General features: G+C 32.0%; 1 protein-coding gene and 1 long non-coding RNA gene across 9 annotated transcripts; both read right to left on the bottom strand.

The window, feature by feature from the left end:
- On the bottom strand, positions 1278-5194 carry LOC107624181. 2 transcript variants are annotated; one of them, XR_002356058.1, is made up of 3 exons: positions 4562-5194; positions 1819-4111; positions 1278-1490 (listed from the first exon to the last, which is right to left on the bottom strand). It is a non-coding gene; the product is annotated as an uncharacterized LOC107624181 (long non-coding RNA). The 2 variants fall into 2 exon arrangements; XR_002356057.1 differs by having other exon boundaries at positions 1278-4111.
- LOC107622839 lies at positions 8944-20787 on the bottom strand. 7 transcript variants are annotated; one of them, XM_021113173.1, is made up of 8 exons: positions 15980-16719; positions 15569-15895; positions 15400-15487; positions 14754-15286; positions 14131-14600; positions 13207-13448; positions 12536-12637; positions 8944-9474 (listed from the first exon to the last, which is right to left on the bottom strand). In XM_021113173.1, exons 5-8 carry the CDS (start codon positions 14474-14476, stop codon positions 9268-9270), a joined length of 897 nt encoding a protein of 298 aa, XP_020968832.1. In that variant the 5' UTR covers positions 14477-14600; positions 14754-15286; positions 15400-15487; positions 15569-15895; positions 15980-16719; the 3' UTR covers positions 8944-9267. The 7 variants fall into 7 exon arrangements, with proteins under 7 accessions (XP_020968832.1, XP_020968833.1, XP_020968834.1 ...); XM_021113172.1 differs by having other exon boundaries at positions 9048-9494; XM_021113174.1 differs by lacking the exons at positions 14754-15286; positions 15400-15487; positions 15569-15895; positions 15980-16719 and adding exons at positions 19742-19803; positions 20287-20334; positions 20408-20787.

Below are 24794 nucleotides of genomic sequence, written 5' to 3'. Positions count from 1 at the left end.
GTTTAATTTTACAATTTCAAAATTTAAATAATTTAAAAAACAAAAACAAAAAAAATAATTATTTATCTATACTAAAAAAGATTATTTCAATCTTATTGACATCCTCCATGAACCCTAATCAATCATTCATACAAAAAAAATAAACAAATCTAAAAAATACTAAAAAATTATCACTTTGTTCTTTGTTTTCCTGGGTTTCTCACCCAATCTTCATATCTCTTCTCTGTCGCTGTTGTTAGTATCTCTCTCTCTTCTCTTCATCGTCTCTTCTCTCCGGTAAAGAAGATGAAGAAGTTTTCTCTACGGCTCCCTGCCAAGGTCACCGCAGCATCCGTCGCGTGCCTCACCCAGTCGAGGAGAATGTCTTCGCGTCAGAGAGCGTCACCGCCTTCCTCGTTCTAGAGAGCGTCACCGTCTTCCTTGTTCTTTATCACCGTCGCCAGCCTCTTCCTTCCAGTAACTCCTTCTCTATGATTTTAATTATTATAGCATTGTTGTGAAAAAAGAAGGAATACGAAATAACTATAGCGAATACATAAGATGGATTGGTTAATTACAAATAATTTTGCATTGTTTGAGCTAAGAAAGACAAATACAATGCATAGTATGAACTAAAGTGTGTGATTGCATTATTATTATTCTTGTTTCTGAACAATCTAATTGACAATGATGTATTTGGATATAAAGGTTGAATTTTAAGACATTGATGCTGAATTGGTGGTTAAAAACATGGAAGATGTTTTGTCTATTCTTCAAATTTGTTAGTATGGCCACTACAAGAAAAATCACTTTTAGCGGCCATTTATTTTGATTTTAGCGGCAATAAAAATAGCAACTAATACATTTACCGGCAATTAGACATTACCCGTCTTATGCTTTGTCGCTAAAAGGGTTTAGCGGCAATTATAACATTTGTCGGTAAAGACCGTTTTAATGGCTGCAAAAAGTATATAACTTTTAGCGGCCATTTTCTTGGCAATTTATATGGCCACCAAAAGTAATTCTAAGATTGCTATGTTATTCACTTTTAGTGGCTATTACTATTGCCGCCAAAACTCATTTTACCGGCAATTTATATGGCCACTAAAAATAAATCTAGAATTGTAATGTTATTCACTTTTAGTTGTCATTACTATTGCCGCTAAAATCTTAAGACTTTTTTAGTTATATTATACTCATTTTCTTAAAAGTAACGAACTATCTTTTTTCTAGAATCAAGTATATATTTTTGCCAACAATAATTATTATTATGCATAATATAAATATACTAAAATTAATTACTACAAAATGAGATATTTCATTAAACTCAAAATATTGATACACAAATTTCTCATGAAAAGTAATAAACCATGTTACAAATCTAACAACAAAAAAATACTACAAGCCTACAAGCCTATAACGATGTAGACCAGTTAATACAACTTCAAAAGGATTAGGCGCAAAGGTAGACCAGTAATTGTATTTTGCTTCAGCAGTATTAGCAAGAATACCTGAAATATATTTCATAGCTATCAATTGCAATAAAATGGAAGTTTCTTCTAATACAAAGCTAATACTTTCTAAATATTTTAGGATCAAAATGGCGGAGCAAAGGCCCATTCCAATCTTTTGGTTAGTTTAGCAACTTGTTCCCTAAAAGTGAATTATATTAATTTCAGCTAAAAATAATACTTCCATCATATTAATTCAGCTTCTTCCTAATGATTTAGTAGGTTTATGATTAAGGTTTGGTGCTATGATGACTTCTGAAGCTAAAGATCCAACAACATTGATAATGCACATACATTTAAATGCTAGAGAAAAAGTTTAAAGAATTACCTCTTCTACAAGATCCCCAGCATTTCCTTTGACAAGTTCACAAAGATTGTTTTCAGTAAATGATTCATTGATCCAGAAATTGATGTACAAGGATTACATGGTGATTTTATGATCCTCGCAACCTCATATTAAGCTCTACTTAGAAGAAAGAAGATTCTAGAGCAGCAGTTTAAGAGCTTCAATTTTAAACAGACTCTTGACACTGAAATAATCAATGGACTACAAAAGCAGCAACCTATACTACTAAAAAGAAAAATGTGCAGTCTTATATACCATTCTTTCTGAAAGAGTTGCAAAAGACAGATACAAGCTAATGCAAAATATAGCAAATGTTATGTAACATACATGAACAGTTTGCATTTGGTGTAGATCTGCAAGAGCTTTTTGCCTCGACTACCATAGAAAGAAAATTAATCATAAAGCATATAACATAGTAAGAATACTATCCAAATATAAAACTAATCAATGAATTTAGATACGTGAAGAAAAAACATTTTCCAAGAATACTAATAAGTATAAAGTAGTGTGTACGGATTGATTGCTGGCCCATCGCTCATAATAATGCGTGTACCTGTCCAATGAATCTTAAATACTAACAATATAGAGCATGTCAACAAAGAAAACTTAAATCGAAGGCATTTATAAGCTACTAACACTGAATAAAAGGATTCAATCTTAAATACTAATACAATATTATGCAGCCTGCATATTAAAGAGTTGTATATAACATGAGTAAACTATCATCTTGACATTAGTTTAATTCGTTTCACTGTCATGGGATCAAATCTCAATAACCTTACACTTAATCCAATGTAGTAAACTAAAAAAATTTTGTAGAGTGCTCCTTAACGCTCGACTCAAGAGCTCTGCTGTTGCTTTATTGTTAACAGTCTTATAACTTAAGCAAAGCATTTTAACACTGAAATAAAAAAATATTTTACTTCCAAAGTCCAAACAATTTTTCATAACAAAACTACCGTTCACCTCTCAATAAGTTGGGTAAAAGTTAAACAGAATTTCCTTTAGGAAAAGTGGAAAAGCAGTTCAAGAAAAGACAGAGCATAGCCCGGTTACAATAATAATAAAAATGATATAAAGTAAAAGGCATGGGCAATTAATAATTAACACCCAAATTTCAAATAATGATTTAACAGGATGTGGATACTGATACATCAGCAACAATCACATGCTTAGTGAGTAGTTGGGCATAAAAAAGAATACATGATAAAACCAGTATTTTCTTTTAGGTTCCCTGAATAATATAAATGAATAGAAGTACATAAACAGTTATCATTTTTCACAGAAGTTCAAAAGATTTCAGGGAAAACAAGAGTAATTTTTAAAATTAACACCAAATAAGTTCAAAACTTGTTGTGCAACACCAAAACTTAAAGCATGAAATGAAGTACATGTGAGAATATATTTATTTATTTCAATTAACTCATTTTAAGTTGATGTCAAGCAAAGACAAGGAACTAGATAAGACCAAAAAAGAATTTACATAGGCAACTGCGAACCAATCTCTTCCCCAAAAGACCAGGGTTCATGATCGTTTGTGCCTTCTTCAGAATGACCTTTGCAGAAGGGAAACAAGGAACCTACACCCATCCACTTCCAAAAATCCTAGGTGTTGCATTTCCAGCAAATCCCCTAAGATTAGGACCAGAAAATGGCTGACCACTGAGTCCTTGAACACAACAAATGCAAAAAATGAAGGGATGCAGAAAACTTACTGGATTCCAATTTTAAGTTGTAAATACATAAATATCCAATAAACAATATTACCTTGTAAAACCATTGACACACTCAACAAAGACAAACTTCACAAAATAAATTCAGAGTCAAGCTGCAGAACTGCATCTTACTATTATATAACTGAATCACATCCTACTTGCATGTATTGCCCACAAGTTTATTATAAAACATGCCTTAAAAATAGCAAGTTCATTCATATCATTCCATATGCCATCAACACCATTGGAAATGAAAAATTTAACTAGATTATCCCATAGAAGACAAACCTGCAATATATAGGATGGATATTCCAAAATGGAGAACATAAAAAGGTTAAATTCGAGATGAGAACCCCCACTAAGTTCAATTTGTCAATTCCACCACCTGTAACATATCACTGGAACACTTACAGCATTATAAAACTAGCTAGCATTTACCTTATTATAATAACATCAGTAAAATCTGGTCCATAAATGAGGCTCTTGTGCCTTCTACCCGACAACTCCCTTCCTCGTTCATATGACAGTAGCGGATCAACAACTGGCCAATTACCAAGGTTCTGTAATAAGTAACGTGACATGCCATTTAGATAATAACTTATAGATTGATTAGACCCTAAATTTAAAATTTGAAATATAATCCTTGTATGATAAATTGGTAGATATCTTAGAAATTACCAACCACTCTACCAGCTACTGATTAAGACAAACTTCTGCTGAAATTGGCCTACTATATAGATTTTGGACTATCCTACTCCAATATCTTAGCCAATTATTAGAAACAATAATGTCTTACCGTGGATCATAAAAAGATAGATGCTGTATAAACAAACCTATTTACCTTCCAACAATGCCATTACATAATAAACCATAGGCAGGTTTGTTTTACTTATTAGCTCTACTCGATTATTTTTTCTGATAAACCACCACATTCTTGAACTAACAATGACAATATTCCAAATTCCAGTGAAAAATATAGCATGGAAAAGAAGGAACATTGATTTAGTTACCTCCATTACTCCATAGCAGTTGCATTATACAGAGGCAGAGTCACCGGAAACTAGTGTTGTTTCTAAACCATGGGAATTGTAGCCGTTGCACACACATGACACACAAAAGAAACACACAAAAATCACAAAGTATTCAAAAATCTCAGAATCAGAGAAATTGAAGATGAAAACCTAAATTGAGATATTGCAGTGTGTTTGAGAGGTTGAATTGAGAATGAGATTTGATGAGTGTAGTGCGCGTGAGATTAGCGATAGTGCATGTCGCGGAAGTGAGAATCTGATCAAGAACCTCCTCAAGCTCTGCGTCGGACTTCCATGCCACCATTAACGATGGTGTTGAAAGTGAAGGTAGTGCTGCAGGTTCCGCCATATTTTCGTTTCTTCCTTGGCGAAATTGGTGATAGGAACCGAACCTAGCAATGGAGATCTGAGACACGAACGAACAAGAATAGCGATGCGGATCTGAGGGGGGAAGATGAAAACATGAAGAATGATCAATTTGAATGAGTGTGAATGATTGAAGGATGATGGACGATCGCCGGTGATGGTATGGCCTATGGCGATGGTCGGCGAGGGAGGGAATGACTTGAGGAGTTTCTCTTTTGGTTACTTGAGTTAGGGAAGAAGTTCTGATTGAATTATGACGAGTTAAAAAAATATAATAAAAAATTAGCAGCAATATTGACAATGGCCACTATTGAGTTAGAGAAAATAGGATTAAAAGAATAAAAAGTTGCTAATTTAACGGTAATAGTAATAATTGCCAGTATAATATATAGTAATAATGGAAATTATATAATTGCCATAATAACATAGCTTAAACAAAAGAAATAATGGCTATTATATTATGGCCACTAAAAATTTGTCGTTAAAACTAATTTTTTTTGTAGTGTGGCAACATCAATCAATTTCAATTAATCAAATATTGTTGACGATTTTATGATGTATGTGTAACAAGTATCAGGTTCTAGTTCATGTGATTTTCCATGTCTATATATTCTTTTAAACACTTTAATTTCTCTTGCTGCTGGATTAAGCAGAAAAGACATTCCCAAATTTGATGTGTTCTTGTTGCCTTTGAAGAAGGGGTGGTGTAACTTGAAATTGAAACCATTACATCATGGATTTGGATACCTATAGACAAACTTCCTATGATGGTCTTGGCTTTGGTTAGATCTCTAATTCATTCTTTTTATTTATTTGTTGAGTGTGTAGAGGCTGAAAAGGAAAAAACCTTAAACCCTGTCAATGCTAAACTTAACTACTCAAGGATGGTAGATAAGAAGAGTTTAGTTGCTATTTTTTACTTTTAATTATTAGAGGCGGTAACAAACAGCTTTAACAACAGCAATGTTATAGCAGAGAGTAGTTCTAGAATTGCTTACAGAGCTCATCTTGATAAGAATTTCCACTCAGCTATTAAGAAAGCAGATAGTGATGCTGATAGAGAATTTAAGGTGATGTTCCTCTATTACTATTAAAAATTAGAAGATATCCATATCAATATTTAATATCTAGGTTTGCTGCACTCATTTGCCTTTGATGGTTACATCAAACTGCAGAATGAAGTGAGTTGGCTGAGCAAGATTCGGCATTAGAATATCATAAAACTCATGGCTATTGTATTCATGGTGAATCAAAATTCCTTGTTTATGAATTGATGGAGAATGGATCATTGGAAACTCAATTGCATGGTACATTAATTTCATTTCATTCATGTTGATTCAGAAGAAATACATAAAAATTTTCTATAGTTGGGAACTAAAGCATCTTATATTGTTTGTTTATATTAACCATAATTGTAGGGCCTAATCGTGGTTCATCTTTAACTTGGTATCTCCGTTTAAGAATTGCAGTTGATGCTGCCAGGTGATTTTGTCACACTTAGTCTGTCAAAAATTGCTAGTAAAGTATTCTTGTCTTGTATATACCATAATGATTAACGACTAATGCATATTTGACTTTGTTAGAGCATTAGAATATCTACTTTGTAACTGATGTTTGAGCTTTAATAACCTATCTTTTGTACTAGCTATCAAACATGCATCACAATCTTGAATTCTTGATCATGAAAGCATTTAACAAATCATTTGACAACATATAAAAACCTTGGGATGGAACAGCCAAATGGCTTCCACTTCCACTTCTCTTAGTCAGAATCTGGCCTCCCATTCTTTTGACAAGTTACTGCTGTGCTGAGATAGGGACAGTTGGAATCATAGAGAGGGTAAAACTCATCAAATACCTATTTTCCAACTGAAAAGTCACATTTCCTCCAAGAACTTTTTCAGGTTTGCACCAAGTTAACATCTTTAAATTCTATGGCAAACCAGCTGAACTTGTCCTCTGGGTTGATTAGTGACAGTGTGCAGTGCAAGATGCTGCAGAAAGAAGAGAAAGGACCACAAGTGAAGCTTTGGTTTTGACATGGAAGCACAAGGTATGAGAGTATAGTATAGTATGACTTGTAGAAGAGAACAAGATCCTTTTGTTTCTACTGTCTTGCTACAAAGTTTGTAGCATACATATAACTCTTTGATATTGTAAAAGTAAAACGACTTAGTATCATTATTAAAATTATTATGTAAGATTTTTTTTCTTTCTTTCATTCTAAAGATAAATACCAAAATGGCTCTTTAAATTGTATTATGCCAAAAGTTAAATAATCAAATTTTAATTTGTGACCCATGTTAGACCTAAATTCATCTCTGACAATGGTAAACAGAGTTGGCACATTAAGTTGATATCATATGCGAATGAAATTAACTTTTTTTTGTGGCAGCGATGGAAATCGCTTAGAATGACGCTATGGAAGGGAGGAAGAGTATCAATTAATGAGTTTGTAGAATAATCCATTAGCAATTTACAAAGTTGTTCAACTTTCTGGCAATAAATATCTATTTAAAGCTTTGTTCTTTAGTCAAAGTTATAATATAATTCCAGTTCAAAAAGGATACAATATAATAATTTATAAAAGAAAGAATAAATGGTTTAATGGTTCATATGAATCAATAATGAAAACTTGTTTGGGCTTGACCTTTCTTTAATATAATTAGTCGCATTCTTGTTCCTCATCATTAGTAGTAACTAAACAGAAAGATCAGATAACTCTTTTTAAGATTTACTTCATTAATACATGTAGCTTTCCTTATGAGTTAGTTTCAACATTTTGGTTTTTATTACATATTCAGAAACTGCTTTTGTTTATTCAATTGCATTCACCAACAACTAATTCTACAAGACAATGGTAGCACTGAATTTATTTAACTACACGTTCCTAATAAACCTCTGTAATATCAGCTTTTGTTATTGTTTATACTTTATACGATAACTAGTAATTTATTTATACCTATATATTGCTAGTAACTTTTAATATTATCCCAAATATGAGAACTTGCCTAGCTTACAACACAGAAGTGGCTCAAGGGATAAAAATACTAAAGTGAAAATTAAGTTTCATCTAAATTCAAATATAATTGAACTAAAGACAGAAACATCAATTTTCAAAAAGAGTCCATAGAAAATATAGTGCAAGATAATTTTTTAAGTAAAAGAGATAAAACTAACAACTCTTAATATAAACCAAACATGACTACATGACAGTTACGAATTTTTAATTTTTGTTTGAATATTTTTGTTTATACTTATTGTAATTCCTGGTAGCAAAGTCAATGACATCATGCAGCATCAACTTGTGGGGCCTTAGAATCAAATCCAACGCAAGTCGCATCTTTATACCATCATTAACCTAAAAAAATATAAATATTTTAGGTTACCAACAAAACTATACACATTAGTAAATGAGGTACTATTTTTTTTAAGCAAAAGAAAATTACATTTATTGTATAACTATACACACTACAACAATATAGATTATTTTTGAAGGTTATATGTGTCAAAAAAGAATTAAAAATCATCAAAAAAACAAGTTTTGAAACTATTTTAATTATAAAAATATATTAATAAAAGTTTTGTCAAAAATAGTATTTTTAACATATAAGTAATTGTCAAAAAAGCTTAATCTTATTTTGATAAATATTGGCCGACAAAAATAATGTTAGAAAAATTTGAGAATATATTTTTTGTGATACTTATTAACCGTAAAAAATATTATAATTTTGACACTTATTGACCATAAAAAATTCTCAACAACAATTTCTTACAATTATTAACCGTGAAATATACTATATCATGGATATTTTTTGACAATTTTTTACCATAAAAAAAACTCAATCATATTTTTTTTGACATTCATTATTATAAAAGTTAAGGTTTCACCTATTATTTTTTTTAAAATAAAAATTACTATAACAATAGACAAAACAAAAATTCTACCACTATGACATGAATATGCTTTCACTTTATCATACATAATCATTGTATAAAATCAAACAAGAACTTTGCAATTTTGATCATTGATCATGATTCAAAACTAGTACAATTATAATATTCCTTATTTAGCATTTGACAAGTATATCAACAACAATTAATACCAAGTACCAAAATCAATACTCCATATCATAATATCATATTAATGTTCTTTTTTGTATAGTGCTATATGAATCACACATAAACTCATCAAAGTCTTGAGCATTAATCAAGTGAAGTAGGATTGTTATCACTTTGAATTATAGGCAACCTTCTATCCAATAGTTGCTTAAGTATTCCTGCCATATGATCTATCTTTCTCTTTAAATCTTCCACCTCTATTTTAGAGTCTTCATATTTTTTTCTGCACATTGAAGTTTTGTTTGGAGATCAAAAAATATAAATGATCTAGGACCCCATAACTGTGTAGGTGTCACGCCAGCCCCATAACTACAAACTCGTCCATGTCGTTCAGGTCCAAATACTTCTACATTCATCTCTAATGTTCCTTCATTTACTTGAGATGATAATTCCTTAAGTAAATCTTAAAAGGGATCAAATCAACCTAATAAAATCAATAAAAATATATGTAAACATAAATATAAAATGCTTTTAAAACATAAATATAAATATCGACATTCACCAGAACATTTCAGCATTAAAATTACTTTTGACTGAGTAGTGAGAACCAGAGGATAATTTTGTGTGAGAACCATGATAATACCAAGACCACACTTAAATGTAATAAAATTGTCCTTAAATTTCGGTTAAGAAATAAAATTGTTATATGTTCTACCTGATTACCTTCGTACTTGTCTCTTGTTTTATTAACTGTGTCATAAATCATATTGTTTGTCTAACCAGTGGCATATAATTTAGTATTTTACAAGCAACCTAAATGAGATAATTGAGATGTTAGAACACAACAAAATATTAGTCGTACCATCAAAATCGACTTGTGTTTCCAAATACAACAATTAGTACAGGTAAATGGATGTAGAATGCTAAAATCTTATTCAAAACAAACAAAAATATGCATTTTTTATTCTCTCTCTCTCTCTCTCTCTATATATATATATATATATATATAAACCTTCACTGATGGGAAAGGAGGGACAAAAAAGAATTTAAAATGCACAATACCATAAGAATTTAGTATTTTAAAGTGCCTTTGAATCCTAACTATGACCAAAAACTTTTCCATACTTCAAACTACTACCTAAATATCATACATAGGATAATTTCAGATAAATCACATATACTTAGGGGTGTGCAAAAAAACTGGTTTCACTGAACTAAATTGAAACTGAACTGAAATTGTTTTAAATAAACCAGTTTTTTTAAATAAAAAACTGAACTGAAACCATAGTTTTTATGAAAATCAGTTTATTTTAAACCAGTTTTTATGGTTCAATTTAGTTTTAAACCAAATAAAAACTGGTTTTATTTAAACTTTAAAATTAGTTTTTACTCTCCCTCTCTCCTCCTCTTTCTCCCTCTCCTCTCTCTCTCTCCCTCATTTCCCTCTCTCTTCCCCTTTCTTTCTCTCTCATCATCCCATCTCTCTTCGTCTCTCTCTCTCTTTCTCCCTCTCTCTCTCTCATTCCTTCTCTCTTCCTCTCTCTCCCTCTTCTTTCTCACTTCCCCTTTTCTTTCTCTCTCTCCTCTCCCTCCTCTCTCTCTCTCTCCCCTCTTTCTTCCTTTCTACCCCTTTTGTTTCTCTCTCTCCTGTCCCTCCTCTTTCTCTCTCCCTCCCTTCTATCTTCCTCTTTCTCTCTCTCTTTTTTCCCTTTTTCTCTTTCTTTCTCTCCCATTCCCTTCTTTTTCTCTCCTCTTCTCTCTCTTTCTTCTCCCTCCTCTCTCTCTTTCTTCTCGTTCTTCCCTTCCTTTCTCTCTTTTCTCTTTCTTTCTCAACCTTCTCTCACTCTATATCCTTCTTCTCTCTCTCTCTCCCTCTTTTTTTCAAAATAAGAAAGAGAATGAGGGAGAGAAAAAAGAGGAAAAAAGAGGGAAGAAGGTGAGATAGAAAAAAGAGAGAGAGGAGAGGAGGAGAGAGAGAGAGAAAGAGAGAGAAGGGAGGGGGAGAAAGAGCGCAAGAAAGAGAGAGGAAGAGAGAGGAAAAGAAAGTGNGAAAGGAGAAGGGAAGAAAGAAGGGGAGAGAGAGAGAAGAGGAAGAGTGAGAGGGGAAAGAGAGAGAGAGAAAGGGAGAGAATGAGAGAGAAAGGAGGGAGAGAGGGGGAGAGAAGAGGAGAAAGAGAGGAAAAGGGGAAGAAAAGAGAAAAAGGGAGAGAAGAGAGAGAGAAAGAGAGAGAGGAGAGAGAGCGATGGGGAGAAGTAGAGAGAGAGGGTAAGAAAGAGAATGTAAAATCTAATTTTATATATTTTAAGAGAGAGAGAGGGAGAGAAAGAGAGAGATGAGGGGGAGAGAAAAGGAGAAGAGGGAGAGAGAGAGAGAGAAAGAGGGATAGGAAGGAGAGAGAGAGAGAGAGAGGGAAAGAAGGGAGAGAGAGTAGGGGGAGAGAGAGAGAGGGGGAGAGAGGGAGAGAGGGAGAGAGAGGGGGGAGAGGAAAGAGAGAGAGGGGGAGAGAGAAAGTGTAAAAACTAATTTTATATATGTTAAAAGTTAGAACTAGTTTTAGCCTATAAACCAGTTTAAACTGGTTTTTTTATTAAAACTGGTTTTATTTTTATGAACTGGTTTAAACTGGTGCATTGTATTGTAAACTGGTTTAAAACCAATTTTTTATTTGACAAAGTAGTTTGGTTCAGTTTCTAAACCATTTAAAATGGTTTAGTGCAGTTTCAGTTCAGTTTATGAAAAAACTGAACCATGAACACCCCTACATATACTTATAGAAAATTCACATTTATTATGCAAATGAAACTCTGCAGGTTGTATTTTGGATACCACTGTCACCCAATTACACCACAGCCCACAAGTTATACATAATCACTTCATAAGCAATGATGATATGCATTGCTCAAGAGCTTTAATAATCAATAACCAGCTTCTGTGGATAGCCAACAACATTACATAAATACACAAATGTAATAAGAATTCTTATGCAAAATAAAACTATGGACAATTTCTAATGTCAATCAAGCATCAAAAGATCCACATGTACCTGTTCAGCTGATAGCACTCTAATGATAAAAAATATTGCATCACACTTTACCATCTTACTACAATTACAAACTAACAATGATTTTTTTATTGGAAGAGTGTTAAAGAATTGAACTATTCACCACAAAGAAACCAATTAGCAACATTAAATGCCAGGCAGAACAGGCAGAAAATTTAACATATCTTTAACAAAATCAAACAAGCAGAAAATTTAGAGGCTTCTTTAACAAGCAGAAAATTTAACATACATAAACTAAGGACAAAACAAACACAACTTTTCAAGACTTCCACAACAAAATCTGAAGCAGAAACAGCTCCTAATATATTAGTACTTTCGACAAAGCACAACTACTTTGTTAATGATTCTATCTTTTGTAGAACTTATTTAAACAATTACACAAGTTATCAAAGAAGGAAGAAATAATTTTGAGAAGTTATCAAAGTAATAAACAAAACTCACAACATGTGATAACATATCTTACAAGTTTTTCTTGAGTTTCTTCATTGCAAGCTTGTCCATTAGCACGGGTATGCGTAAGCTCCCAAAGATGAAGATGGTCAATTTCTTGTCCTGTTTGCTCAAACTGTAGCCACAAATAACATATCTTATAAATATAGCAACTAATATATATCTTCAAATTAAGTCTATAAATTAGTAAAATTTAGATACTGCCTCTTCAGCACTTTGTTGGGCTCCCTTAGCACCAGTGGTATGGGTAATGCTATTTGCAGCTCGACTCATCTTGTTTTGTTGACTTATTTTCTAATAATTAACAAAATATGTCATAACATGTGATAAAAGAGGCTAGTTAAATCTAAGTCAATTAACAATTATTATGTCATGTGAAGTACAAACCTGCCAGCCTTCATCAATCCAAAGATTCACAAGGTAATCCCAATCCTCTTTTTCCATTTCCAATGGTATATTGGCTCGAGCAATTTCAGGGTTATCATAAGGTTCAAAATACCTTTTTCTTTAGTAGATGTCGATAACTCCGATAAGAAGAATTCATTTGAGCCTATACTAAATGCTTTCGACCTTCAACTTTAAAGTATGTCTTAAAAGAACATAACATATACTATTAGTTTGAGTTTATAGACATAAAAATAAAAAAAGCATGTGAAAACATAATAAGGAGAACATGAATATTACCAAAACTAGGTCAAACATCTTTATTTTGTTCTCTATTTTGATATAAGCCCATTCTTTAACCTTTAGTGGTGCATTCTTCACATCACGAACTAGAACAGTACATCTTGATTTGAACAACTTTGCATTTGGACCAACTGGCCTATTCATTCTCCAGTTTATGTCAAGTCTTTTTCCAGCTGATAACTTTGCTAACTCAAGATTGCGTGTAGGTCCTCTCGCTTTTTTTTTCGGTGCAACAAAATCTGTTTAAATCAGTGAGATAATAGGAGCAAGATATTTTTTCAGACATATATTAGTCTTTGATAAATCAGACATTAAGTCCAAGTTGGCACAACATGTTAAATTCTATTCTATGCATTGTTCAATACAAGGAATTTATTTAGACAACAAGTGGAGAAAATACAAAGAAAACAGTAGATTTTAATTTAGAGGACAAAAAAATAACTAGCATTGGAAAAGGACAAAAGAAGCATACATTATACATAGACTAGATGGCATAAGCAGGGTTCCTAGCTAGCCAGATATATAATAATATACTAGTATATAACACTCACCTCTGCAACTTATAATTTAGTAGGGGAAGAATAATAAATGGCTTGTCTTTGTTACACCCTGCACTGCATTGCACGCACCCACCCTGACCCATGCCCCTGCCCCCTCCTTCAGTTTTTAATTACTGCCCTTCTCTTCTCTTCTCTTCTCTTCTCACACCCCATCACCCTTTAAATCTATATGGTATAGCACTAATGTTTTTCTAATTGTAGTCACTAGCTTCAAAGTTTATGGTATGGCATTAATGTCACAAAGAAGATATACAAATAAAATTAGTCATGCAATTAATATTTTTATGTCAGAAAACTAAATCCACCTCATAATAAATATCCAAAAGAGACTAATGAAATTAAAGAATGCTAAAGAATATACCAGATTCGAATTCTTCTTCATCCACTTCATCGTCATTAGAAAGGGAGTCAAATTGCCTTCTAAGTTGTGAGTGACTTGATGAACTTGCTTTTTTTCCATGCACTCTATCATTATTAGAAAGAGAGTCAAATGTCCTTCTAACTTGTGAGTGACTTGATGAACTTTCTTTTTTTCCATGGACTCCATCATCATTAGAAAGGGAGTCAATTTGCCTTCTAAGTTGTGAGTGACTTGATGAATTTGCTTTTTTTCCATGCACTCCATCATCATTAGAAAGGGAGTCAAATGTCCTTCTAACTTGTGTGTGACTTGATGAACTTGCTTTTTTTTTCATGCACTCCATCATTATTAGAAAGAAAATCAGCTTGTTGTAAATGACTTGATGGAGCTAAATTTCTTCTAGATACAAGACTCTGAATCCCTTTATTTCTTCTAGCAGCAACACTATTAATAATCTTTGAGGTCTTTGGCTAAATAAACAAATCATATTCATTATTAAAACCAACAAGAGCACATCAAAAGGATTTCAATAAAAATATTAAATAGAAAAATCCTAAAAACATAATTGCAATTAATTTCTATTAGAAAAGGTTTCAAGTAAAAAAAGAAAATCTATCTATTACTCTATTTATTCATCAAACATATCCTCAGCCACTTCCTCCTCCTCCTCCTCCTCTTCTAAAGGCATGCTAAAATAGTCACGTGGTGTTACTTTTACAACACATTGCCAATTGGAGTTACAAATATCTTCAACATAGAATACTTGCTCAAATTGACATGCCATAACAAATACTTCTTTTGTCTTCAAAGTGCGACCTTTATTTACCAGGGTGACACCATATTCATCTACTTTCACTCCTCTACCATAATTGTCCACATCCCACCATAAGCATTTGAACATTACAACTTTGTTATCATTCATATATGATAACTCCACAATATCCTCAATGACTCCATAATACTCCTTTCTACAATTTAGCTTTACCATAACTCCACTACTTTGAGTTTTTCTATGATTCTCACAATCTTTTTTGTGGAAGATAAAACCGTTTGCTTTGTATCCTTTATAGCATATGGCTTCTCTTGCTGGACCTCTTGCTAAACATAAAAGTTGATGGGTTACTTGTTCATCTTTTTTTTTGTACAAAGATGTAACCTGATTTGAAAAAGAAAAGATATAGTTAAAAAAAGTCTTACATGACTTTAAAAAGTAGTATGTAACCTCATTAAAAAGTAGTATTTAATATTTCATCCATATTTAGGACTTACATGACTTTCAAACCAATCTGAAAATTCTTGATCATGTCGTTTTTGAACATTTCTTGGGTTCTCTTTTTCTAATATTTCTTTATGTTTGCTGCATTTATAAAGGCCAATAAGTTTCAAGCAATACTTCTAAAATAAAAGCTAAATATTATCTAAATACAACTATGCTTACCATATGAAAGGAGTAACTTGATCACAGTTCTTCAAAATATAAAGATGAGATTGCTTTATTTCTTCTAGACTCAATCTTCTTGTCACTTTACAATTTCTTGTGGGTCTTCCAGTTTGCTTGAAAATCGGTAGTACTTTATCCTTTGTTTTAACTTTATAACCATGAGTTATTGCACCATCCCAATTTCTTCCAACTCGATTATGTTTTGTTTCAATACCATTAAAGTATCTTGAGCAAAATAATAAGCATTCATTTGCAAGATATCCTTCAGCAATTGAACCTTCTGGATGAGCTCGACGTACATAAGCTTTTAAGCTACGTAAATACCTTTGTTCAAAAAGGGACAATATATAAGTAAAGGAATTTATTGAACATTTTATCTAAAATATTACATGATAAAATAATATTTACCTCTCAATAGGGTACATCCATCGATAATGGACCGGTCCTGCAATCTTCGCCTCACTTGCCAAATGGATAGGTAAATGGATCATGACATCAAAAAATGAAGGCGGAAATATCATTTCCAACTTGAAAAGTGTGATAATGATTTGTTCTTCAATCTTTTCAAGAGTTTTCACTGTTAGAACTTTTGAGCACAACTCCTTGAATAAACTGCAAAGTCCTATTAATGCACTACGCACATCATGTGATGAAAAAAGACCCCGTAAAATAAGCGGAAGGAAGCACTCTAGAAGAACATGACAATCATGAGTCTTTAAGCCATAAATCTTTTTCTCTTTTAGGTTAATACATCTCCTAATATTTGAAGAATATCCATCTGGTACTTTGACATTTTGTAAAAATTCACACAAACTCCTCCTTTCTTTATTATTCAATTTATAAATGGCATCAGGTAATGACAACACCTTTTCTCCCTCTCTAATAGGATACAAATCTTTCTTTATGCCTAACTCTTTCATATCCAAACGAGAATTTAAATTGTCTTTTGTTTTTCCTGGAATATCCATCAATGTCCCAAGAACATTGTCACATATATTCTTCTCTATGTGCATTACATCTAAATTATGACGCAACAATAAAGTCCTTCAATATGGCAATTCAAAGAAGATGCTTTTTTTCAACCATGGATTGGAACTTCCCATTTCTTTTCCTACTGTACTTCTCTTCCTTTTTTTTAATATCTTTATGATTACTAACTACTAAGCCTTCTAAGTTAAAAACTTGTTGAAAAATATCATCACCAGAGAGTTGCTTGGGAAGACGCCTAAGTTCTTTTATGCCATCAAACAATTCTTTTTCATGTCGCCATCTATGTTTAATTGGCAAGAAGCGTCGATGACCTAAGAAGCAAAATTTCTTTCCATTAGTAAGAAACTTAGATTGAGTCTCAACATTACAAGTGGGGCAACGAAGTGCCCCTCTCGTATTCCATCCAGATAGATCTCCATATGCTGGAAAGTCATTTACTGTCTATAATATAGCTGCACGCATTTTAAAATTTTTTTTTCATATGCATCAAAGGTATCAACTCCTACATTCCATAATTCTTTTAATTCTTCAATTAAAGGCCTTAGATATGTATCTATTGCCTTTCCTGGAGATTTTGAACCTGGTATAAGCAATGATAACATTAGATAAGGATCCTTCATGCATTTCCAAGGTGGCAAGTTATATGGTATAAGTACCACAGGCCAAACACTAAATGTAGTACTCATATTTCCAAAGGGGTTAAACCCATCACTTGCTAATCCAAGCCTTACATTTCTAGGTTCATCAAAAAAGGACTTATGTAACTCATCAAATGATTTCCGTGCTTCTGAGTCAGCTGGATGACGTAAATACCCATCATCAATTCGCTTTGCATCATGCCATCTCATATCAAATGATGTCTTCGTTGACATATATAACCTTTTAAGCCTTGGAGTTATTCGAAAGTAACGGAGAACTTTTATAGGAATTTTTTTCTCTTTCCATCTTTCTCCTCAAACTTCCACCTTGAAGCACCACAATGATCACAAGTTTCTTTCTTATCATGATCTTTCCAAAATAGCATACAATCATTAATACAAGCATCTATTTTCTCATAATTCAAGCCAAGATCTCAAATAATCTTCCTAGCTTCATAGTAAGATGCCGGTAGTTGTACCCCTTTTGGAAAGGAATCAATCAATAACTCAAGTAACATAGAAAATGATTTATTACTCCATCCACCAAGACATTTAATATGGAATAATCTCATCAAAAATGAGAGCTTTGAAAATTTCATACATCCTGGATATAGTTCTTTCTCGGAATCATCCAAAAGTTTGTAAAACTTTGCTGCATCTTCATTAGGTTCTTCTACATGCTCTTCATAAGGTTCTCCTATCTCCTCTTCTATATGCTCTTCATTAGGTTCTTCAATATCCTTTTCTATATCCCAAACTCCAAAATGATCCTTTAACATGTTTTCCATGTCATCTTTATCCATATAATCATCCTCACTATCAAATGAACTTGAATAGGGTGACTCATCTTGTAGCGATTCTCCATGGTGGTACCAAATTGTATAATTTCTCACTATGCCATGACTTAGAAGATCAAATTCTACTTATTCATGAGATTTTCTAAGGTAATTATTGCATTTAAAACACGGACAATATATCTTATCATCCTTTGTATGACTAAAGGCAAAAGCTAAGAACTCCTTGACACCTCTCCTATATTGTAAAAGGGCTCTATTCTTAATTTGCATCCAATCCTTGTCCATTGAATATATGACAAGCTTAACATACCTAAAAAAAATATTAAAAATAAGCACCAGAAACCACAAGCCTCAATAGAAAAAAAAAAGTTAAAACACAAGTGTAGCTATAATAAAATCCAAAGAATGCATGTCACATAGTCCATACCAAACATATAACGCAACCACTGCTTACCATATACAAAACAGAAAATTAAGGAGCACATATAATGAACAAAAATATAAAAGGAAAAATAGATACAGAGAAAGTAAAGGGTTAGTTAACAGAGAAAGAAAGAATATATTAGTCATCTAATTTTTTTTAAAAGAAAATGCTAATATAATATTACTAGTTAACAGAGAAAGAAAGAGAGATTGATTTGACAATGAGGGAAATTAATAGATCAAGATCTTTCCTATAAATTAAATGAAGGATTAAATAATATTGAAATGAAAGCTATTCTATTATACAAGTGAACGACTTAGTGGTGAAAAAATTTGGCAAAATTAAAAATTACTAGTGAGTTCCTAAACATTTCAATGAAATTAAGCCATAACTCTTAATTAAATTATTAGACCGGTTAACAACAAATTCAGAAAAAAAATGATCAAATGATGAGTGGTCGGATGTAACATGAATATAGTCCTTGGTTTTTGTTGGTTTTAGGGGATATGGTCGGTTAGTTTCTAGAGCTAAATTAAACAACATTATAGTCACTGTCTTTAATTTCTTTTGTTTTTTATTTTTCCTAAAGGACCAAAATATATCTATTCTTATCTTTTTTCTCTTAAAATGAACATAAAAATAAAAATGAATATTACCTTCCATAGCTTTTAATCACACTCATTTTCTTTCGAACAAAGCTACAAAATCAACGTGTAACTCTAGCTTTATTATCAGACATGCAAACGTAGCTTTAGTCTCACTTAATCAATAGGATCCACCTAGTGAATTAGAAACTTGTTGTATTTCTAAGACAATTTTTCTTTTGAATACAGTTAGAGGGATACTTTAAATTAATTAATCAGTTCCTATTTTCTAGAAAAGAACACTAAAGAAAGAAAAGAAAACACGACTGTGCTTATTAACTGAAGATGAGTTAATTACTAATTAACATAACCTTCTCCATTAAAGGAAGAAGTATACTACTGTTTTTTTTTAAATAGCAAAATTTCTCTGATTAACTGCAGCAACAACAACAACAAATTTGATCACAAAAAATAACAGAGGCAAAGAGGCAGAGCAGAAAAGAGAGAATGCGTAACAGAAGCACAAGTAGAAGCCTATTTGTTATAGAACACTACTTAAACAAGTCATGAAAAATATTCTAATCCTAATATTTTACATTATATTGCAGTGACATTGTGATCGTATACTCTTATTATATCACATAAATTGCAGCTGAGGGAACAAATGTGATCATGAATATGCTAAAAATTCTTTAAGTTTAACAAAGAGTAAGTTTCAATAATAAAAAAATACTTGCCTCAACTGGTTGACTTTGTTTCTTTAATAGCAATTTGGAAGCCATTGATAAAATTGATTGACCTACATTAAGCAACTATGCAAATAAGCAATATCACTAATGCAAACTAATATATTATAGAAATTTAAACTCTCAAAGTAAAGCTAGATACTCCTATTTGATATGAACCTGTGGTTTAGGAAAAGGAACAAACACATGGTGTGCAAAAATTAGAAAGACAAAAAACGAAGGGCTAGAAGTCAAATTAGATAAAATATAAAATGAATAGAACTCTGAAACAGAACAAACAATAGCATTGCATCACCAAGTAACAGTTATCTTTCTCTCATTTTTTTATTATGAATGAAAAAATAGAAAAATCAAATAAAAAAGAGCAAAAACTTTACCAAAATTACATATCAATTTACACAAATCAGATATGAGGAACAAATTCAAGAGCAATTAGATATGATGAACAAATAAAAAGTACGAATTATAGAACAGCTCAATAAGAAGCCAAATCAGAAAATATAAATTAGGGAATAGATCTGAGAATCTGAACTTACCTTAATACGTATTAGTAATAAGAAGCTTGAATAAAAAAATTTTCAAATCTGAAGCATCAAAACGAAAATTAAATCAGATTTATGAAAGAATAACAAATTTTGAGAGAGGAAAAAGAAATACCTAACAAGACCAGGTTGATTTTGGAGCTGAAGAATGAGATGAGATCTTGAAACTGAAGAGTAAATTGAGATTTTGAATATGAAGAATGAGTAGTGGACTTCCAAAACTGAGAGCCTGAGCCAAAGAAAGAAGAAGAGCACGCTGATCCCAAATTTGACGGAAGAGAAAAAGAAGAGCAGGGTCATCGACAAAAGAAGAAGAGGAATGTACTAAGCTAAAAATAAAGACCATCAAAAATGAGAAATAATTCTTTACGGTCAAATTAAATATCAAAACAAATATGATAATTTTACATTTGTAATATTTGTTAAATATATATATTAATTTTTACATTTAATTATGATTGTTAAAAAAAGGTGTTAAAATAGCTCTCTTTTCTTGTAGTGACGTTTTCCTGTAGTTTGTCATCCAGGTTGCCACCCATACACCACAGTCATTACTGTGTTAAATAAGGCGCAGATAGCTTATGCAGATAAACATTTCAAAGAGAAAAACACAAATACAGATATTCATTACGAGACGGGAGCTTGTTCTCCTGTTTCTAGCATATCCACAAATGCAAAATCAAGTATCCATGACCTAAATGGAGTGTTGTATTTATAAAATGAGTCATACTTGAGCATATCTTCCAGATATATTGCCTTTTTATATAGGAAAAAAATTAAATAAAGGATGATATTTGAAACTTTTAAAAAAATGTGATAAAAGTGAAAATGGGAAAAGTTAATTTACTAGCTTTACAATATACAAATACAGATATTCCTTACGAGCCAAGAACTTGTTCTCCTATTTCTAACATATCTACAAATGCAAATTTAAGTATCCACAGCCTAAATAGAGTGTTGTAATTATAGAACGAGTCATACTTGAGCATATCTTTTAGATATTTGGCCTATTCATGTAGGAAAAAAATAAATAAATGATGATATTTGAAACTTCTAAAAAAATATCATAATTTAAAAAAAATAGAAAAAAGTTAATTTACCAGCTTTACAATACTCGATCTCTTTTCCTCTTTATTTGAAACAATCGGTAGGGAGTCTAGCAGAACTGTTTGATGATTGCACAAATAAAAAACAACTAGATACCAATGCGTGTTGTTCTCGTTGACAGGTAAAAAAATCTAGTACCAACATTCATGTATTAGAATATTGCTAGATACAAAAGATTTTAAAATAAAAAGTATAGATCAGTTCATAAAGATAAAAGCCATTAAACAATGAAAATAATAAAAAATACAATAAATCATATACCTTTTTTAGACCTTCTTCAACTTTTTCCATGAAATCTTTTTGATAATATTTCAACAAAACTTCAGTTTTCGTACCACATTTCAGTATGAATTGCTGAATTTAATAGTTATGGGCTAAGTCAGTGACACCAATTATACAATAATATAAAATAAATAAAAACTGTAACAAGCCTGAAATAGAGATGGCGTACCGAAAACACAGCTGGCAAATACCAGTGTGTTTGACATCCTATTCCTTTCTCCTGCACGGTTAGCATAGTAGCCACCAAATCCAACACCTATGTGGTAATTAATAAATTTATTAAGAATCAAAAGTATGCTAGAGATAGTAGTTTAATTATGCACTTACATTCCCATGTACCCATTCCTAGGGAATTAATAACATGAAGTTGTCATGAGTTCTGCTAAACTTGTTTGTTGTTGCCAATACCTCATCACTGCAAACATGAAACACATTAATCTTATACCATTTTTTAAGCTTTAATTGTGCTCGGCCTTTTTGTTGTTTAGGGAACGCATGCTAATAGAATATCCATTTGACGTACTCTTTTTTAAGAGTGCCTTTTGCTCCTCGGTTAGGGATTTGTGTGAGGTCCTCAGTGTAGTTATTTTATTTTTTGAAAATCTGTCATTAATAGAGGCAATATTCACACCAATTATACTCTTAGACAAATGTGAATTCCAGACAATTCTCTCTTGGCCGCAGATACCTTCTTATCGTATACACTTGTATGCTTTGATAGTTTTTTATTTTTACCATAGTCAGACTGATGATGTTGTAGAGACTTTAACAGTTTAAGAATTTCATCTGTATCTCTTGGATTAGTAGATTGAAAAGGATATAAGAGAGTAGGATGCGAAAAATTTGTGACAGTTGGACCTATGATAAATGATGGTAGAAATAGGTTGTATAGCAAAAGATGCATGGTTGTTGGAGATTAGTTAAAATATACTGCAGCAGTATAAAAATTGTGGTACATAGAATAAAAATATTGGGGTATGTGAGGTATATGGTTGAAGTACGGATGATGTAAGAGTTGGTTATCAATAACATTAATTCTAACCTCTCTTATGTCTCTTTTTTTCTCCCTATGTTGAGATGGTCCAATTGATTCTCACTTACACATGTCAATCACCCAAGAATATATGTAACACAATTAGAATAATATGGTGAATATAGTTTGCTAATAACATGTTTCAAATAGATATTATTATTCTAACTTATTCTAACTTATTACTCTACGTAATATTAGCCTTCAAACTTGTAATTTTTACATATAATATTGATTCTGGTTGAATATATGATTTACTTATAAATAATAAAATTTGTGTGATTCATGTTGATTATAACACTAATTAGATTGTCAATAATTAGATTGAATTCATATTTAATAGAGATTCACCTTAAATTGATATATAATAATAACTCTCTTTTATCATTGTTACGTATTTTTTCTCAAACACATAATATTACAAGCTAATTAAAATGGTAAAAACACGTAGAAATAATTGGGCTAGTTCTGTTAAGGCAAGTTCTATTCCTAACATAAAGATCCGTCAGAACCAACTGAAATTTTGATCAAGTACGTACTAATTTTTTTATTGTTCTTGTTTCATAAACTTATTCTCAATGTTCTTCTATTATTTTCTCGTAACGAGTCTATTTATTCACATCTTCAATTAAAAAAATAAGATATGAATTATGTTGCAATATTTTTTTATTTAGAGTTATAAAAGACTATTTTAAAGAAAATGTGATGTTTTTGGCCGAAGAAAAGAAAGACAAGAGAATAGCCTTAGGGTTTAGGATTTCATCACTCATTCGTCTCTCACTCCCCGCTGTGTGACACGGAGGAACAAAATCGGAGAGCGGTGGAATGGAGAGCGTGGAGTTTGGATTTGACGAAGAGGGAGCACGTGATGGAGATGGTTATTGATGTCGGGAGAAGGTAGGAAGAGAGAATGGGAGAGGTTAGTGTGGTTGCGGCGAAGAGGACGAGGGTGAGAAGGAAGAGAAGCGTGGCAATGCCAAGTCTGAAAATGACGATGTGTCTTCCTTGTTGCCGTGGTGACGGTGGATGTGTCAGGTGGTGCTTTGGTTTCTTCATTTTCTCTGTTCTTGTGTTTTGCATTTGTCCTGTCCTCAGTCGTCTGCCCTATTGCGCACACAGTCGCACACGTCCCTAGGTCTATTCCAAGGGGGTGACAAGGGCATACCTTTTATATCTAATTACAGTGAAATTGGATTTGTAATTTGATGAATGATCTGTTATGCTCTGGATTTAGTTGTTTATTGTATATTTCAATTTGTCATTTGATTAATATCCCGTTATTATCTTTATTTTAACATCCTATTAACTTTTTTTTAATGTTATAGTGAACACGATCCATCATTGAAGGACAAAGTGACTTTAGACTCATTAACTAATTCTGCTGAACAGTTGACTCAACTAGTCCAATCTCTTGTTCAACGGTTGAAAAATAATGTCAACTCCCCCTTTAAGGTGTTTAAGATCTTTGGTTCCAATTCTAAGACTCTTAATCAACAAAGTCGTGCATTAAATAATCCATTATTGCTATGCTCTATTGAGAAGGGAAGGATAGATTTGTCCATTGCTAAAAAAAGGAGAATAGACTCACTTGCTCCAAGTAATGTTTCTGGATTAGAGCTACCTATTGTGAGTACTAAGTAATAAGTAGTTTATTATTATTATTATTATTATTATTATTATTATTATTTCAATAGTAACATTTTTTTATATTTAGTGGGTGCAAGTGTCTTTTAGACCAACAGTTTCGATGGGTTGGGACGATACTGAACTTGTAATTGCAACATACTTATATGGTAATCTATTGGTGGATAAGTAATAAGTAAACTCAATAACAATATTGTTTTTTAACGGTGTTGTGGATTTGTTTAGCTATTTTTATTTATGTTAATTTATCTTTGGCAGCTATGAGCTGAGGAGGATATAGTATTTTCAAGTGTTACAGCTCGTAGAGATGTATTCAGGAGTTTGATTCCAAGCAAGCCAATTGATTCTCTTGTGCTATTATTAGTAGCAGATATGATGAAGAAAGAGTTGACCAGAGAATTGGTTTTTACCTCCATCTTTTACTGTAAGTATATAGGAG

This window comes from Arachis ipaensis, chromosome B10 (genome assembly GCF_000816755.2).
Source record: "Arachis ipaensis cultivar K30076 chromosome B10, Araip1.1, whole genome shotgun sequence".
NCBI lineage: Eukaryota > Viridiplantae > Streptophyta > Magnoliopsida > Fabales > Fabaceae > Arachis > Arachis ipaensis.
The sequence above is the reverse complement of the archived record's forward strand: the minus strand, read 5'-3'. Positions and strand labels throughout refer to the sequence as shown.

Coding starts and splice junctions, on each gene's coding strand:
- LOC107622839 (XM_021113172.1), bottom strand. CDS start 16,584: ATGCACATAGAGAAGAATATATGTGACAATGTTCTTGGGACATTGATG. Junction 15,896..15,979: donor TGGATGTACCCTATTGAGAG/GTAAATATTATT, acceptor TTTTGAACAAAG/GTATTTACGTAGCTTAAAAG. Junction 15,287..15,399: donor CAGATTGGTTTGAAAGTCAT/GTAAGTCCTAAA, acceptor TTTTCAAATCAG/GTTACATCTTTGTACAAAAA.